Genomic DNA, 19,531 nt, shown 5'->3' with positions numbered 1-19,531 from the left:
ATTCTATGAAATAACTAGTTAAACCGTGAAATACAAGAGAGTTTTACACTGTAACGGACACGATCAGTTATTTCATGAAATAACTAGGTATTCTATAAAATAACGGATTTCATACTTTAACGGTAACATATGTATAACATAAAAAACTTCTATTAATCTTTTTATGTTGTTCTTTTTCTGAATATCTTTACTCTCAAAATGGCATATGTTTAGGAAGTATTTGTCCCCCCCCCCCGCTCATTTAGGCTTCGTCTTTCTACACTAATCTAATTAGCAAATAATGTCAGCTCAAGAGATGATACACAGCCTACATTATTCTAAACCAATAATATTTAATAGTTTATTTATTAACTAGGAGACTTCGCCCCCTGCTNCTACGTGCTCTTGCGCGCCGAATCCAATCAATTAAAAATGAAAACTGTTGCCAGCGCGAGAAAAGAAATATCATCGGTTTTATTGATACATACATACGTACGTATTAGCGTTTTATATAATATAGAAGATATTATCGATTTATGTTGTTAAGAAGTATTTTAATCCAGAATCTTTTTTTTTTCTTTTTGAAAAAAACATTAATAACTGTTAACAAAATTTAAATGCGTGGATAAAAGATGCAAAACGGGGGGAAAAAAGTGTTCTGAATTATAGCTTTAATACCACGATAATTTTTTTTTTTTTATGTTTATGGTTTTGATGTTATGTTTTTTAATGCTTTTAAACAAAATCGAAATATGTGTTGTGAAAACAAGGAAGGATGAAAACTGTGTTTGTTTAGTTACCTTTTTCGCGGAAGTGTAGAATATTTACGATCGGGCCACCCAAACAGAGTATTAAGATGGAATATACGTGGTCTGCGAAACCTTGTAGCACCGAGCAAACTTGCTGACGTGAAAAGATCTGTATTAAAGAGAACACCAAAATTGTTTTTAGTTGATGATGGATGTTGTTTCTTCACTACATCAGTCTGCACTTTCTAAATTTGGAAACACTTTGTAATTTCTGTGAAGAAGAAGAAAAAAAAAATCCAGTTTCATCATCATGCACGCGATTTTGTTGTTTAACCCTTTCCAACGCTGTTTGTGCAGTCAGGTAATACTTATTTGCTCTAGACGCCTACCGTTTTTTAGCAACCACTATTTTTTAAACAGCACTAACCCCAAGTATGTCTCTTTACTTAGAATTCGCAACCTACGGTCGCAGTTGTTATTGTCTAAAGTTTTCAATCAAAATTTGCGGCGGCGGAACGGGTTAAAAATCTTCATTATGCTCGCATGTAATTTGCCCTATCGTTTTCTTTTTTTCCAAGGGAAAATAAAAAGGGAATACGAGTTTTTGAAATAATAACACGCGACCGCAGTAAGGTATCCTTTGACTGGGCCCAACAGTGGATACTTTTTGCCCAGGGCCTATACATAAATGTTATGCTTTTTTCACACTCGAAATATAGAATATTTATTTTAATCCTTAATAACTTAATAATTGTTTATTAGTGTAATTCGTTTTGCTATTTTAGAGTTAAGAAATTAATGTGCTATCATGAAATTAAAGAAAATATAATGCAGAAAAAAATAGAGCATTATGAAAATAGAATATTAGTAAGACGTACATATGTCCTTTCAGCTTCAGTTCCATTATTATTATTGAAATGTTGAACATCTAAACATTGCTTATCAATAAACCCAGAAGATCGAATTGAGAAATTCAGTTAGTCAAAAACTTCACTTCATAATCGTAAAGGAAATAAGGTCGATAAGTTTCAACTGCCTAAAGCAGTGTTTCCCNTAATCCAACAAATAGAAAAATTGTACTACAATTTCAGACTAATTACTCTGATAAAAATGTAACAGAAAGGTGAAACTCCTATATATATTTCTGAAATATAAATTTAAAAGTTACATTTAAAAAATATTTTTTTTAACATATTTTTCACTACGTTGTACTCTCGTCGGTTCAGAAAGTAAATTATAATGTTTGGAATGATTATGAATACTTAATTTGGGCGATATTAAAGCTGCCAAAACATACTTTAGTTGAAATTTAATTTTTGACTTTTGGCCAAAGATAATGGTCTTCTGGCCCACTGTGCGGCAGAACGGGTTAAAAACCTTCATGATGCTCGTATGTAATTTGCCCTATCGTTTTCTTCTTTTCCAAGGGAAAATAAAAAAGGGAATACGAGTTTTTGAAATAATAACACACGACCGCAGTAAGGTATCCTTTGACTGGGCCCAACTGTGGATAATTTTTGACCCAGGGCCTATACATAAATGCTATGCTCTTTCCCCTCGAAATATAGAATATTTATTTTAATCCTTAATAACTTAATAATTGTTTATAAATGTAATTCGTTTTGCTATTTTAAAGTTAAGAAATTAATGTGCTATCATGAAATTAAAGAAAATATAATGCAGAAAAAAATAGAGCATCAATGAAAATAGAATATTAATAAGACGTGCATATGTGCTTTCAGCTTCAAATCCATCATTATTATTATTATTGAAATGTTGAACATCTAAACACTGCTTATCAATAAACCCAGAAGATCGAATTGAAAAATTTAGTTAGTCAAAAACTTTCTCTTCATACTCGTAAAGGAAGTGAGGTCGATAAGTTTGAACTGCCTAAAGCATGACGCTCAGAAACAATAAATGAATGGTGGGAACTTTTTATTTTATTTTATAACCGTCGTTGAACAGCCGACCCAATTTCATGGGTTTACAACTACTTACGTTCAACTCTGTAGCCTTGTAATTTTGAACCAATCCAGAAGACAAGGAAACTTCAGGATCAGTACCCCCAGAGGTATTGATTTGTTGTGGGAACATGGAGGACTTTGAGACTCGACAGATTTAACGTGCATCAGTCACCATTTATTACACGGGGAGTTTTCGGCCGGCGAGGATCGAACCCACGACCTCTTGGATATGGGCCCACCTCCCTACCGACCAGGCTATCCCGGCCTATGGTGGGAACTTAGAAACAAGTAAAAAAAGCACAGTTGCCAACAAAAAGTTGAAAAGAAAAATTAATTCGGGAAAAAAAATCGAAGGAAGCCTCAGTAGCTGAGGGGAAGGCAGCCGTTAAAGATAACAAATAAGGGCAGAATATATGTCTATGCACGTTTCACGGACATGGCAGAATACATTTGAGAATCGTTTTTGATACGTGATTTACGGCGTTGAATTCTTTCTAGTCCTAGCACATCAGCTCAACTTTGATGCCTACATATCTTGTTTCATTCATTCTTTACTCGGGGAATCGTATTCTATTCAAATTTGTCTTGTTCGGCCACCATAGTTTCCTAGGCTACAGCGGTTTCTTTATTATTTTCCCCTTCATAAATTTTTCTTCTCCATTTTTTCCGCTGGAAATTGTGCTTTTTTCTTGTTTCAAACTCATTTATAAATTTTCACAATTTACGTGTTGTTACTCGGGTTTTGCACGCTTAAAGCTTATCGAACTTCTTTATGAAGCATGAGTAGCCTTTTTTCTTCCAAGAATGCTTATCAATCTTAAGTTTAAGACCCTTAGAAAACACATTCTTTGAGCGATCTTAGTTTAAGAATAGCATCTGAATTTTAGTACCTTCAAACATCAAGGGTATAAAATATATGGAGTTGGATTATAAATTATGTATATTTCTCACAAAACAGCACACTTTAAGGTAGTCACTTATGTTCAACCATTTTTTAACCTTTTGCACTCCGAGTACTTAAAAATGCTGTTTGAACTCATTTATATTAACACTAAATCATTTTAGCTACATTGTAAAATATTTCTATGTAATTTATAAAATTCATAAAATAATATGGTTTTTTATTAATAGAATATAAAAATCACACTAATAAAAATGACGGGGTGGGGAATAGTTCATGTACAGTGCGAGGAAGAAAAACGGACTACCCTGAATAACTTTTGATTTAATGATCGGATCTTCACTTCCTTCTAACCACGAACCAAAGGGGGTGACCTCAAATATGCTAATTAATAAGTGCTGGTGATATTTTAAGTTACGAAATCAGACACAAAAACGTACTTTCTCTAAATAAACAAACTTTTTTTTATTTTACGAATTCGGATTTCTGACTCCAGATATCTAAAGGGTAGCCGCAATCTGGGAAATATGGTCTCAATAGTTTGGTCAGAAGAGCGCTCCAAAGTTTGGACCCTTTTTTCTTTTTGCATATTTCGTTCCCTCTCGAGAACTTTTTAAGCGAATTGGAAAATCGTTACACACAAATTATAAAATTCGTTTATCCAAAGATAATTGCATGCAAAAAAAATAAATTTTTGTAACTATTTTTTAATATTTTATTAAATAATAATCGAAAAATTATGAATTGTAAGCTATACAATTTTTGAAGTATTTTTACAAAAATAATTTTACATGGCAAAATATAAAATTTGTGCAAATTCGGTCGAATAGTTCCTGAGAAATCGAAGTTTAAATATCTGATAATAATAAATTCTCAGGAAACTTTTCTACTGATTTTGCTCAAATTTTGTGTTTTGCAATGTAAAATTATGTTCTTCAAATTGATGCAAAAAATTTTATACCTTACAATTCAAATTTTTTCGACGAAAATATTTTTGAAAAATTATAAATATTTACTAAAAGTTATTTTTTTGCATGTAATTATCTTTGGTTGAACTAATTTTATAATTGTGTGCAAACATTTTTTAATTCGCTTAAAAAGTTCTCGAGATGTAGCGACGAAATACGCAAATAGTAAAATTAACATTAATGGGTCCAACTTTGCAGCTCTATCCTAATGTTTATTTTAGAGAATTTTATTTAGGTTTGCTTATTCAAATTCAGAGAAAGTGCATTTTGTGCCTGATTTCGTCACTAAAAATGTCGTCTGCATTAATTATTTAGCATATTTGAGGTCACCCCCTCGAACCGTTAGGCTTAAGTTTTAGAACGTGGACGTTCAATCATTAGATCAAAAGTTATTCAGGGTAGTCCATTTGGGGGGGGGGGCACTGTTCATGAAAATTAATTCTGAAAAAAACGAGTTTCAATGTTTGAGAATTTTCACGAGCAAGCATTGGATTGAAATCGTACAAATTAAAATATACTCGAGTGTCGCTGGCATTTATTTACATTCCCAAAAAGTTTCAAAACGAAGTTTGCAATTTTTGATGTTTTGAAAAAAATGAAATTTGAAAATCAGGTTAGACAAGAATCAAAAAATTCCTATCCTAATCAATACTTTCTCATTAGTATTCCCAACTATACCATTTTTTGTTCTCCCGTTCTACAGGGACGGAACCGTTTTTCTCCAACGCAGTACTTCTTCACTGTATAATAACTCTCGGTGAGCACCGATTTCCCACTTTATTGATGTGTCAAACTTAGTAATCCTCAATATTCAACAGATGGTGATCCAATTGGATACCTGCAAGCGACGTCATGCTTGGGTAAATCGTTGCACTTGCTTATGCCTCGACTCAGCAGCCAATTCGGCACACTCGCGTGACGTCGCTTTAAAGTATCCAATCAAATCTGATCCGAAAATTGATTCAGCAGTGATAATAAACCAGGCCTACTAGCTGTAACCTTAACACGCCATGTACAACTACGTGATTAGATACAACCATGTGATTTCAGCGGTATTCTTCTGTATTCCCTTAAATAGAAAAAAATCTATAAAAATAGTATGATATTAACCTTAATTTTGATTTAAATTAGATAATGTTTTTTCACTATAGTTACGGTTACAAGTGAGAGGCAGTATCAAATTCGATTTTAAAGAAATTTAAAAAAGTAATGGATTGAACTGAAAAAAAAATATCTAGGGGTAGTAAAGAAAGTGGTTTGAAAGATAAAATTTTCAGGTGTTTTTGTTATTTATTTATTCATTACGCAACAATGGGTTTACTTTATCAATTAAACATATCTCTAAACAAATTACGTTTCTTTTTCTTTTAGAGTTTTGGGTCTTATAAGAAGATGAAATATTTTTTTTTAATCGAACATATAGTAAGAGGCTGCGTTTAACGAAGAAAGCCGTACAATTTTAAGAATGTGGAGAGTTGATTAAAAAGGAAATGCACAGTGTCCTACAAAATTGAATACAAATGGTTCTTTGTTTTTCAAGTTGTCGGCAATCTCGTCTATTTTGAATTGTCTTTGAACAAGCCTTCTTAAGAGGTCCCTTGAGAGATGTTTTGTTTTGCGTAGCTTTTTAAGAGATACAAAGAACGTTGTCTTTTTTTTTTAAGTCGCATTTTAAGATGTGCGGTCACAGCCAAGGTTATGCATTGCTTACGTTATACTCCTTTTTTTGTAATGTTATTAAACAATAATTGACGGGAATTTTTTTTTTTCAATTTCTTTCTGTTTTTAAGTCTGTTCATTGTTGAACGCAAGTGGTATTCACCTGACCAATAACTCAGTTTACAACCCTTTAACTCGATGCCGAGTGGAAGGGGAGGGGCTTTGACTGAATTCAGGGACCGACCAAGACAATTTCAGGCCCACCAAATTTTCCGGGCCCCTTACAAGATATTTTGAAATTAAATTACTGAAAAGTAGTCCCAACAATGAAAAAGAATTACTGAACTGCATGATTCAAGAGAAACATTCTAAAAAATTTTGAAAGCAGACAATTGAAGATTATTTTTCTAAGATAAAGTTTACGTATCTATGGTTGGTGTTTTCTACACTAGGGAACGCTGCAAGCTCGGTGCCGCCTAAATTTCCGGGTTACTGTTTCCGTTGTATTTTAAAGCTATTTGGCATCATTGTATTTTGAGATTCTTGCAAACAATGCATTTGTTTACTTATTACTTGTGTTTACAATGCTAAAAGTGTTAACACTAACGTAAGATGGTGCACAGCTTGCAACAAGAACAAACAGTAATAAACTTATGGAAAGAGGCCAAATCAAGACTGCCAAAAAAGCGAGTTATTCAAAATCTAGCAACCATGTCACCTTTTTTAACAATATATCNTTTTTTTATCTCTCGCTACTTTCGATTTTCGGATTAGTTTTTAGTGGATAATTAGATCTTGTAGGCTTGAATTTTTTTTCTTTTTACCGTTAGAATGTCGAAGCGTCGAAAATTTTTAACTGAGCTGGAAATAGAGGAAATTATGCAAAATATTTAAACTTATTAATATTTATATTACATTTAAACAAGAAATAACTTAAGTAAATAAAGTATCCATAGAAATATATATAAAGCATATGTCACTTAAATACTCTACAGAACAATATTAAACAACGCGCTGATATTTCGGTAATTTCATGGAATTAGGCTTAACATCGAAAAACCCTCCGGCCCTGGGGAGACACACGCTAGAGAGACTGCCGGCCTCAGCGGTAAGCGCGCTTTCGCGCTTTGCGTCGCGAAAGGGTTATAGCAAAATATAAAACAACAAAACAATGTTATATCAAAATAAAAAATAGTTTGTTGGCCACAAACAATTGAAATCAGTGATTTTTACTAAAAGTCACTGATTTTTATTTAATACTGTTTGTTGAAACAGTTTTTTTTATTTAATACTTAAACTAACACAAAGCTAGCCCACCTTTCATTAGACTTTTTACTACTTTTTGAGGCCCCTCAGAAATTGTGAGCTCTAGGCCCATACCTATTGGGCCTAGGGCAGGGGTGGCGAACCTTTATACACCAACGTGCCAATTTTCATAAAAAAATTGTTTAATGAGGTCATAGACGTGCTTTCAAATAATTTTGACTTTGTGATTATTGAGAAAATAATAATACTAAATACTATCAGTTCAAAACTCTTTATTTACATTGAAAAAAAAATACATTTTGCCATGTCTTAAAACAACTTAAAGTAACATCAGTGTGACTTCTGTTGTTGCAGATTAGATGACAAATAACTTATATTAAGTTGTAAGATGTTAGTTTAAGCAGGACTGTTATTTTTTTTTGCTAGTTATTTATTTTTAGCTCGTTTTTTATGGTAATTAATTGTTTTTTTAGCATTCATTGTAATTTTTTTTATTAATAATTGTTTACTATTTTGTTTGTTTTTGTAAATTTTAATTTAATTGTTGCATATGCTTCATAATGTTATAACATTTGTGTAATAACAATTCATAGTGTAATAACAATTGTGATCGGTGGCGTGCCCAAAATATTGTGTCTCGTGCCATAAATGGCACGCGTGCCATTGGTTCGCCATCCCTGGCCTAGGGGATAATCTGGCCCTGCCTGAATTCAGGTATTTGTTACATTGAGCGACGGCAATAGATTAGTAGGGGACAATGATGGATAAAAAATAATTGTTTTATGAAAAAAATTTAAAAGCATTTAATATTAAGAATTTCAAATACTTATTTTGGAATGCAATGACGATAGTCTCAATTTATTTCTCTTATGTGGCACCATAAAATCGTGTATTTATCTATAGTTGTTAGGTTGCTTTAAGTAATAATATAAGGTAGTGTTAAAAAATAAGTTATACTTTAAGTACCAATTTAGATTCATTTTAAGTTGTTTAAAGTGATAGTTAAAGTAGTGTTGAATAGTTAGTTTTACGTTAAGTATTTATTAAAATAATTTTTCAATCTTATAGAGAGGAAAAAAAGAAATAAATTATTTAGATTTATTTTTGATCCTAAAATAGCTATAAATATTTTAAACATGCTGCTATGTTGCCGCGTACTGTCATACAAATTATTAGTGATGGATCTTACCTTTTCGAAGCAATTCAATAGCATACATCAGACTTTCGCCGCTAACTTGGTAAGTCCGAAACGGCAGGAATTATATTTGCTCTGTACGACTTCCCATGTTAAAGTTGAAATTTTATTGTTCCCATGTAAAATGAGTTTTATTTTCTATCTGGGAATTTAGTTTCGAATAATAGTAATAATCATAATAATAAAAACACCATAGGGATATAATTTAACAATTTGGCGATAAAGAGAGATGATTTACTAGCCATAGTGATTCAGTAACATCCGCCTACCATGTTTCCAAGACTTGTTTTAGCTTAGCAGCTTTCTAAAACTGGAAGAAATTTAGAAATGCAGGTGTTTCCGTCCGCAGTAGGATTTGGTGAGCGAAGCAAGCAGAGAGTAAAAACATATTTTAACAAAACTTGTCATTTCTTGTGGAGTCGATGAGTCCGTGGTAAAGCACAGGGCTAAAGAGAATAGAGAATTCTCTTTAGCCCTGGGTAAAGCATCAGGTTATGGAGCCAGAGGTTGGGAGTTCGAATCGTTAATTATTCAATTTCTGAAATGCTCTCTTCAAGAAAGTTCAAAAATTTTATATAAGCTCATGTAACATTCAGCTCAGTTGAATAAAATCTCATGTTGAGATTAACATTCTTTCGCCTTTAATTATTCCTCACTTATCTACGTGATAATATTTAGTAAAATAAAATGTTTCTATCTTCCTAACGCAAATCTGCATTTTCCGACTGATTCACTTCGAATTAGGTGCACATATGTTAGACGACAATAAAATCATCATCTCTGTTTACTATACCGCTCCTGACCTCCGATTCGCACATTAACTCCCCCCCCCCCAAAAAAAAAGTAGAGTCCGTAAGATAAGCACTACGTAACGGATGATTAAAAAACAAATTGAAGTTTGCTAGCTTGCTGCTTTCTATTTAAACAAAAAGGAGTTTCACTTGAAGTTAATAGCATATTTCTGTAAACAATATAATAAATTATATTGTTTACAGAATTGTGTAATTGTTCAATATAATAATAATAATTTCACGTTGAGAAGTGGTCTATGGAGTGTTTGTCTATGCTAGGGTAACACATTAAATAAACACAGATAATTTCGTGACTCATGGATACGTTTTGAAAATAAGTATTTTGAAAGGTATGTGGAAAAAATGCTATTAATTGTTTATGCAATGCGCTTTTAGAAGTGTTTCAATAATCTTAAATTATGCGTAGTGGACGAAAATTTAAAAAAAAAAAATTTGATATTATGTAATATTTGCCATTTTATCAGGAAATATGTGATTCAGGTAAATCTTAAATGACATGATTTTAATAATAGATATGCTATAAATAGTCAACTTTTCTTATACACACTAATTTTACAGCACCTTTGCCCACAAAATTGATAGGTATGGGGGAAAAAAAAGGTTTACTTTGAAAACGTTCACATCACTGCAGATAAACATTTTAAATTTGTAGAGATTCTCTACAAATTTAACTCTACTAGAGAAGCCTGTAAGAACGTTATGTTGGATATTTAATTTGATATAATGATTGCGATTTTTAGTGTGCTTTGGATTATTAGTTGTATGTTTATGTGTCTAATACTTGTAATATCCGAAAAAGTCGCCAACCTCAAAAACACCAACTATTATGTAAATAAATAAAATCATACAAATTGCTTTACAATGAAAAAAAAAAATCTAATCAAATTCGTTTTATAATAAACGAAAGTCAAGATGAAGGACTAAAAACGTATTGATATCTATAGAAATGCCAACCTGGGATTTAAGTTTCAGGCTAAACCCTCAAAGTAATTGCTTTCGGCTATATTTTATGTTAGTTTATTTTCCATTTCTGCAATAATTTCAGGTTGGTGCCCGTCTTAATTCCTTCTTATCAAAACTTTTAAATCCTAACAAAAGAAAACGTTTGTTAAATATTATACGAATAAAAAACCTTTGAACTTTGATATCATTTAGAATCTCTTAAAAATAATTAAAATTGAAAACAAAGTACTTCTGTGCGCAAAGCCGCCTCGCAGTGTCATTTAAACTGTATTCAAGCATGCTTTTAAAGAAACCTAAATCGATTTAGAGGTTAAATGGCCACTCTATCCCTTATGCCAAGACTAATAAAATTGTCATAATTTTATTACTTTACATTTTTGTGAAAAATCCGTAGAACTGCTAAGAACTATTAAGCGTTATTTCTTCTTATTTAAGAAAGTTACGTTTTTTTTTTTTTTTGTACCTTTTTAGAAAAGTATAATGCTGTCAAATGATAGTCTATCATCTAAAGTTTATTAAGGACTCACACACACACAAAAAAGGAAAATTTAAAAAATTAAACCTAACTTCTAACTGGATTTATGTTTCTTTAATTGAGCTATTGTTAGACATTTATTGATAGTAAAATTCACAATTTCATTATTCTACTCACTTCTTCAGTTCAGTTTATCTTCTTCATTCAAACATGAGTTCCTTTAGGTTCTCTGCAAATTTTTGAATATATTGGGAGCACAAATTAGTTCGGTCCGTTTTCAAAAGATGGCTCTGGCTGTTTTGAATGTTTCATAGTGACAGTTGGTTTCCGTGGTTTCAGAGAAGTTAGACATCTTTCAATAATATTCAGTTTATATCGCTTTGAGTTTCATACAAAAACCATGTTTTTTACTTTGTTGAATCTGTCAAATTTTGTGGTAACTAGGCACCATTTGCGGGAGGTTTAATGTTTCTGCTTTAATTTTAAGAAAAGTGCAGCTGAAGAGCATCAAATGCTTGTAGAAGTTTATGGTGACAATGATCCAACTGATAAATCATATAGGGAATGGTTTCGACGTTTGAAGAATGATGAATAGTGAAAGAAGAATGGTGAATGGTGTTGTGTACTATGAGCTGCTACAACCTGACGATTCCATTACGGGCAATCGGTATAGGCTACAATTGATTCGTTTGAGTCATGCATTACGAGAACAACGGCCAGAATACGAGCAAAGACATGACAAAGTTATTCTTCTGCATGATAACGGTCGACCTCATGTCTCAAAAGTTGTAAAAAATTATTTGGAAACGCTGAAGTGGCATATTTCACCGCACCCACCGTATTCACCGGACATTGCTCCTTCTGATTAAAGGTTGTTCTGACGGATGCGGCACGATTTGGCAGGTCACCGGTTCACTTTATTCGCAGAAATCAAAAATTGGCCCCTAACTTGGATCGCCTCAAAAAACAAGACATTTTTTTTATAAATGGAATTCGAAAATTGCCTGAGAGGCAGGAAAAAGTAGTAGCCAGCGATGAACAATATTTTGATTAATCTGTTCATTCATTTTGTTCAAAAATAAATGCATTTTTGACCACACAAAAAACGGACCGAGCAAATTTGTACACCCAATGCATTTTATTTATAAATCAAGTACGAATAAGTAAATAAATTTTGTTTATTTAATTCTTACCATTGTCTTTTTTTCCCCTTTATAATTCTATGTTTCCTCTTCTGTTTCCAANTCAACAACACAAATGAAGCTATAATGGTAAATCGTCTGCTGAATTTATGTTTAAAAATATTAAACTTTCGATTAAAATCGTCTGCGGTCGCCTAGCAACACTTACTGTTGCCAAGGCCAGAAATATAAATAGCAACCCTCGTAGTAGTAATCTCTTGAAAACAAAGTACTTCTGTGTGCAGGCAAAGCCGTCTCGCATTGTCATTTAAACTGTATTCAAGCATGCTTTTAAAGAAACCTGAATCGATTTAGAGGTTAAATGGCACTCGGCCCCTTATGCCAAGACTAATAAAATTGTCATAATTTTATTACTTTACATTTTTGTGAAAAATCAGTAGAACTGCTAAGAACTATTAAGCGTTATTTCTTCTTATTTAAGAAAGTTACGTTTTTTTTTTCTTCTTTTTTTTCCTGTGTACCTTTTTAGAAAAGTATAATGCTGTCAAATGATAGTCTATCATCTAAAGTTTATTAAGGACCTCACACCCGCAAAAAAAAGGAAAATCAAAAATTAAACCTAAAATCCAAGATGGAGTTGGAAAGCCATCTCAAGAGCATTTCTGCCTCCTATTATTTATCCTCCTGCATCGATTTTTTTAATTTTCTTTCATATTCTAAATAAACCTCTAACTCGATTTAGGTTTCATTAATTGAGCTATTGTTTGATATTTATTAATTTAAAATTCACAATTTCATTATTCTACTCACTTCTTCAGTTCAGTTTATCTTCTTCATTCAAACATGAGTTCCTTTAGGTTCTCTGTAAATTTTTGAATATATTGGGAGTACAAATTAGTTCGGTCCATTTTCAAAAGATGGCCTGGTTGTTATGAATGTTTCATGGTGACAGCTGGTTTCGGTGGTTTCAGAGAAGTTAGACATCTGTCAATAATATTCAGTTTATATCGCTTTGAGTTTCATACAAAATCCCTGATTTTTACTTTGTTGAATATGTCAAATTTTGTGGTTACGAAGCACCATTTGCGGGAGGTTTTATGCTTCTGCTTTAATTGGAAGAAAAGTGCAGCTGAAGCGCATCGATTGCTTGTAGAAGTTTATGGTGACAATGCTCCATTTGATAAATCATGTAGGGAATGGTTTCGACGTTTGAAGAATGGTGAATAGTGAAAGAAGAATGCTGAATGGTGAAAAAAAATGGTGAATGGTGCTGTATACTATGAGCTGCTTCAACCTGGCGATTCCATTACGGGCGATCGGTATAGGCTACAATTGATTCGTTTGAGTCGTGCATTACGAGAAAAACGGCCAGAATACGAGCAAAGACATGACAAAGTTATTCTTTTGCATGATAACAGTCGGACATGTCTCAAAAGTTGTAAAAAATTATTTGGAAGCGCTCAAGTGGCATATTTCACCGCACCGCCGTATTCACCGGACATTGCTCCTTATGATTAAAGGTTGTTCTGACGCAGGATGCAGCATGATTTGGCAGGTCCCCGGTTCACTTTATTCGCAGAAATCGAAAATTGGCCCGTTACTTGGATCGCCTCTAAAGACGAGACATTTTTTCGAGATGGAATTCGAAAATTTCCTGAGTGGCAGGAAAAAGTAGTAGCCAGCAATGGACAATACTTTGATTAATCTGTTCATTCATTTTGTACAAAAATAAATTAATTTTCAACAAAAAAAAAAAAACGGGCCGAACTAATTTGTACACCCAATACATTTTATTTATAAATCAAATACGAATAAGTAAATACTACATTTTGTTTATTTAATTCTTACCATTGACTTTTTTCCTCTTTATAATTGTATGTTTCTTCTTCTGTTTTTTTTTTTTTTTAACTTGCATCAAAATTTATTTATTTATTTATGATTTCAGAATCGCTACAGTCAAGTTCAACAACGCTCTGATAAAATGGAAATGGAGATGATGGAAAATAGGATGTTTAGATCTCCGGAAATCAATGGTGATCTCTCAGATGAAGATGAAACTGATGGTATTTAAGTTTTGCCTAGTTGTAGTAATCCTGAATCTTTTCTTTCAGTTATGTTTGCTTCCGTTATTGCTACTGAATAAAGGCTTGGTATTAAAGTGATTAATTTGATAAGGGGATAAGAAATAATTTGAATGAGGATGAACTGATTCATGTTAAAATGAGACATAGACAAAATAACAAAAAAGAACTTGTAGGGTGTCTACCACTACAAAAATACAATTCCAATTCACGAGTATATAAGACGTGTTATCTCGATTCTATGATAGAGTATCTTTTCATAGATGACAGTTGACAATCAACTTTCCCCACATTGATGACCTTCGGACATGATGTGAACACTCCTACCTTGACAGAAACTCCTACTTCGATATGAACACGCATGTCTTTACAATAATGCCCACTTCAATCTGGAAACGTCTACTTCGTTGAATGGTCCACATTGAACAGTTGACCTGCTACTTGTGACTGCGACATTGTCTACCTGCTCGCACTGTTGCTCCTCAGTCTCGTCTCGATCATGCACAACGTCAGCCGACATACACTCGATTGCTAAGGGGAACAGGAGCAACCACGACTGTGATCTTAATACAGCTCTCCCGGCTTCTCACAAAACAGCAATGAATTAACTAGCGGTATCCTTGCATCGAATTCTATCACAGATATAATTCTGGTCTTGTACTGTAGGGTATCTACCACTACAAAAATACAATTCCAATTCACGAGTATATAAGACGTGTTATCTCGATTCTATGATAGAGTATCTTTTCATAGATGACGGTTGACATTGGCGATACTCACTATCCCCACAAATTCACCAATTTTTAATAAAAATTTGCTATCTACTTAACATGCACATTTAAAATTCGTTAACTCTTCGTGTCATTTTGATATCATTTTCAATTCAAGTTTTCTTATGTTTCAAACATTTACTAAATTAAAATAGCATTTTAAAATATGGGCTTATAACTTGCAATACTTGTGTTTTAGGGAAAAGCTCCATTTACAAGCAAAAGTATGAAAGAGCAGTGAGAGACATGGAAATCATGAAACGAAGAATGCAACAGCTACAAGAAGAAGAAATGGAACAGAAAGCGATGATGAAGAAAGCTTCTGAAAAGAGGGTATGCAAGCATCTTAGAGTTTGGCACTCTTGTTGGCTGGGAGCGACGGTTTGAGAAAACCTTACAATGCGCATTTATGATTCTCAATTCTTATGATTCTTTGAGATAAAAACAACCCTGTAAAATTTCAAAATTTATGATTTTTTTATGAAAAAAAATTATGAAAACATAAGGAATGCATTCTAATTTTATTATTTTGGTTAACAAGGGAGTATGGTCTAAATTCACTAAAAATATGCTTTTTTAAATATTTAGATAGCCCTTTGTAGCCCACATTAAGTATTCGCCACCTCGCCAAATGCTATAAAATTGTAAGTTCTTTGGAAAAAATTGCGTTTTGGAGACGAGTTTTTCTACCCCTTGATCCTGAAAATTCCGTCAAAATGAATTTTTCTGGACAAATCTTGTATTTTTCATTTAATTACAATAATTTCCTTTTGATATGCCACATAACTAATTAAAATTATATTAAGTCTAGACAATATAAGCAACAAAAGAAATTAGGCAAGCATGAAAAGAAAACGTAAAATAAAGATTTACACGTTCGTTGCCGGATCACGCGATATCGCATAATGAAACTCTTTTCTACAGTTAGTGTCAATAAAGCTGATGCATATTATAAACCATCCATTTTTGCTGAAAATATGTTTTTGCAAGACAGCAACGTATTGTTTATTGAAATAAATTTATTGTGAAATTTAAAATATAAAATGGTTGCTAAAATTTGAAAATTTAACTTTGATTTTATCTTTATATCTTTCCACATTTCAATGATAGATATAGTGTAACCACCTGCATTCCGTGAGCAGTATGAAAACCCATAAGTCGGAATTAAATTATTCAAATAACTCATACTGCGATCCTTTTTTCTGAATGATTACAATCACAACAATAACAAATAAGCGAGCCAGTAAGAATTCTTCTATTAAAAAATAAAGACTGAAACATTTTACTTAAAAGGAAATATATTTAAAAGATAGTCGGAATCTAAAATAACATCAAATGTTTCTTCAGGTTTATCCTTATATTAAACTACTCTAGTCTAAGAAGTTATCAAAAACTGACCCATTCTTATTTATTTTCCTCGAAGACAATGAAACATTTTTCATCCCATTCATTGCTCATTTACTCCTCCCCAACAGTAAAATGACTTGATTTAAATTCGTATTTTGATTGACCTGTTTTTTATATGGGGAGAAAATTAATCAAAAAATTTTTAAGATTTACAGTTGGCTAAGACTTTGGAAATTCGGCTAATAATTTAAATCCTTAGCTCAGGCCCTGTGTATCCATTGTATTTTTAATGAAATGTAAAGGTCTGGTTTCTTAGGACAAGCGCCTTATCTGGGCGTGAGCGGAAAGTTGACGTAGAGCTGGCGCCAAAAAAATACTTTTTTGTTAGCTCAGCGTGAGCAGTCGGTCCAACGCAGACATTATCTCTCATTGCGCATGCGTTAATAACGTAAACAAATATTTATTTTGAATTTGTATTGATTTTGTTCTTGTCGACCAGTGTTTTAGAGAGCAAATAATGACTTTGTCCAAGAAAAAACACATTATAGCTGAGCTAAATAAAGAGTGCTATGTTTAATGAAGAAGCTATGTTTAATGTCAAAATTAAAATCTTGGCTGATTTCAATGTGCTGTTGGATGTTGTCCGCCATTGCTTCTGTGGTTAACGTCACGTTGTAATCCAACTGCAGTTGAGTTGGACGGCAATTGTAGTTCAAGATGAGCGTTCGATGACGTATACTATCAAACTCACAAATGGGCCAATCAGAGGTTAGCGCTGATTTCCAGCTGACGGCGTCCTGTCCTAAGAAACCAGGCCTTAACTCTTCTAAACTTCAATGTGCATCAAAAGTGGAATTAATTTTTATTTTATCTGTACCATTAACTACTTTTAACCTGTTCTATTATTAATTGGGTATATGCAGTTATTTTAAATATTTCCATTTTAAGTTATCATTTTATGTTCTCTTTCTTAAGCTGTATGATAAAAACAACTAATATGATTTCTGTATAAATGAATCATGGTATACTTATAGAGTTTAGAGGGTTTAATATTGACTCCTAGGAGTATCTTGTTTAGATAAATACATGCCAACAAAATGGTCTTTATACACTTTCCATTGTATAAAGTATAAAATTCTAAATCAGTCAAGAATGAGAGAGAACTGGAAATTGAACTAAATCAAAAACTTATCCCCTAAATTGGAAAACACTACTTAGTAATTAAACACAAATTTGAATTTGAAATAAGTTTTCCCAAATTTATATGGTAATTATATTAAAACATGAGAAATTTAGAGAAATAAAAGAGAAATTTGGATGTATATTTGAGTAAGATTTTTTAAATGCGAAAAATAAGATTACAAGAGATATTGAGAATTTTCATATAAAAGAAAAAAATCCTTGAAAATATTATTTTAAAAGAAGACTCATTACCTGAATATTCTTAAAAATAAATACTATTCAATACCCTGAAAATGCAAAGAGTGATTTTTTGTGACATTGCTTTCTTCCGCAAATAGATGCTTTTAGTTGATTATTTAAATTTCAAATACATAATAATATGTTATTGTTACAGCTGGCTGATGCATTAGAAGATGTTGAGGAAGAACGCCAAGTTGCAAATCAATGGAAGCGTAAAGCTCAGAAACTAGGGGCAGAACTACAAGATCTAAGACTAATGCTTGAAGAGCAAATGGGACGAAATGGAGAACTTGAAAAGAAACAGAGGAAGTAAGATTATTTGGTTCTCCAGACAGTATTATAAGTATTTTGGTCGCATAAAAATTGTCACACGATGAGACATCTAATTTAAAATGTGTCTATACTGTCACAAAAACTATTGCTGACCTAAACTTTTTAAATTGCTGTTTTATTTAAGCTGTTTCATAAAACTTTATTTCATTCCTAAATATAGGAAACGTCAATATTTAAGTTTTTAATTACTATCAGTCAAACTTTTATCATAGTTCAAATTTTTCGTTTCTTTAAAATTCAAAACTAATTGCCAAGTAAAAAAAATTCTTATATTTATCTCAATAAAAAATTCGTGTATATTTAACTTTCGTTGCATTACCAGTTGTAATTTTGTGTTAAGTTAATATACTTTCAAATTTGAAACAATATAAAATAAAAATTTTATATGAAGTAATAATTTTATACGAAGTTTATAAGAAATTTTATATGAAGTTTACAAGAAATTTTATATGATGGTTCAGTGGTTAAGACAACTGTCATTGAGAAGAACAGGGACTTATTCCCCAGTGACGGATTGGAGCTCAACCATTTTCAATTCGATGTGTACCAGCTTGTCTGAGAAGTGAAGGTAATCTGTGAGCAGTGCTGACCACATTGCTGCAATCATGTCTTTGGTCACAGATTTGTGGAGCTTCAACCTCCGTGACCCCTTCTTCTGCGCAGTGTTGCGGAAAAGCTTTACTTTACCTTCATAAAATGTTCCTTTATTTCAAAATCATCAGTATCTTACAAAAAGTAGTTCTCTTGTATTTCTTTTTTCAATTACAATTATATGAATGGCAGCCTCCTTTTCACTGTTACTCATCTACCTCTTTATTTTTCAATCATGACCATTTGCTATTTTCCATCTAAGGTTTTTGTGGTGTCATTTTTTTATTTAGGTTTGATGCAGAGCTAAGTTCTGCCCAAGAGGAAATAAAAAAGGAAAGAATATTAAGAGATAAATTGATGAGAGAGAAAGACCAAGCTATTAGTGAAAAGTACACTTTGGAGCAAGAGCTTCAGGTATCGATTAAAAGTTTCAATTTTTATAAAATTAAATTTGTTTCACCTTCTTAAGTTAAAGCTATCAGAGTAAAGGCTTATAAAGTTATAATATAGGGTCAAATTAATTAAAATTTTCTTTAAGCATTTTTAAAAATAAAAAAAATTCATATAATGATAATTATATTCATAATTAACAGAACGGTATTCAGACTGAAAAATAAAATATTTTTGATATTTGTAGTTTTTTTTTTTTTTTTCAAATTCATTAAACTCAGATTTAACCTCATGCTTGAATAACGATTTCCTGCTTTTAATATCTTTTCGGCTTGGTGCCTCCTCATTTCCTACATCAATAATTAAGAAATATTCCTTTATTTAAGAGCATCCTCTTATACTATTTCTCTGAAATACCATCTTTTCAAGTAAACTTCCACCCAACTGTAAATGATATTTTTCACATAATATCAAATAACCACCCATACAAAAGAAACCATATAACAAAATTACATGGTGGC

General features: G+C 32.1%; 1 protein-coding gene across 5 annotated transcripts in view; it reads left to right on the top strand.

Moving 5' to 3' along the window:
- LOC107449233 (unconventional myosin-XVIIIa) overlaps positions 1–19,531 on the top strand; it is a 141,081-nt gene that overhangs the window by 100,822 nt on the left and 20,728 nt on the right. For all 5 annotated transcript variants that reach the window (XM_071182899.1, XM_071182895.1, XM_071182897.1 and 2 more), the window contains exons 23-26: positions 14,022–14,139; positions 15,127–15,260; positions 17,851–18,005; positions 18,911–19,034. In XM_071182899.1, coding sequence (XP_071039000.1) covers positions 14,022–14,139; positions 15,127–15,260; positions 17,851–18,005; positions 18,911–19,034 — 531 coding nt within the window. The remainder of the gene's footprint in view (positions 1–14,021; positions 14,140–15,126; positions 15,261–17,850; positions 18,006–18,910; positions 19,035–19,531) is intronic.

This window comes from Parasteatoda tepidariorum, chromosome 7 (assembly GCF_043381705.1).
Source record: "Parasteatoda tepidariorum isolate YZ-2023 chromosome 7, CAS_Ptep_4.0, whole genome shotgun sequence".
NCBI lineage: Eukaryota > Metazoa > Arthropoda > Arachnida > Araneae > Theridiidae > Parasteatoda > Parasteatoda tepidariorum.
Note: the sequence above shows the minus strand (reverse complement) of the source record. Positions and strands in the feature narration are given on the sequence as shown.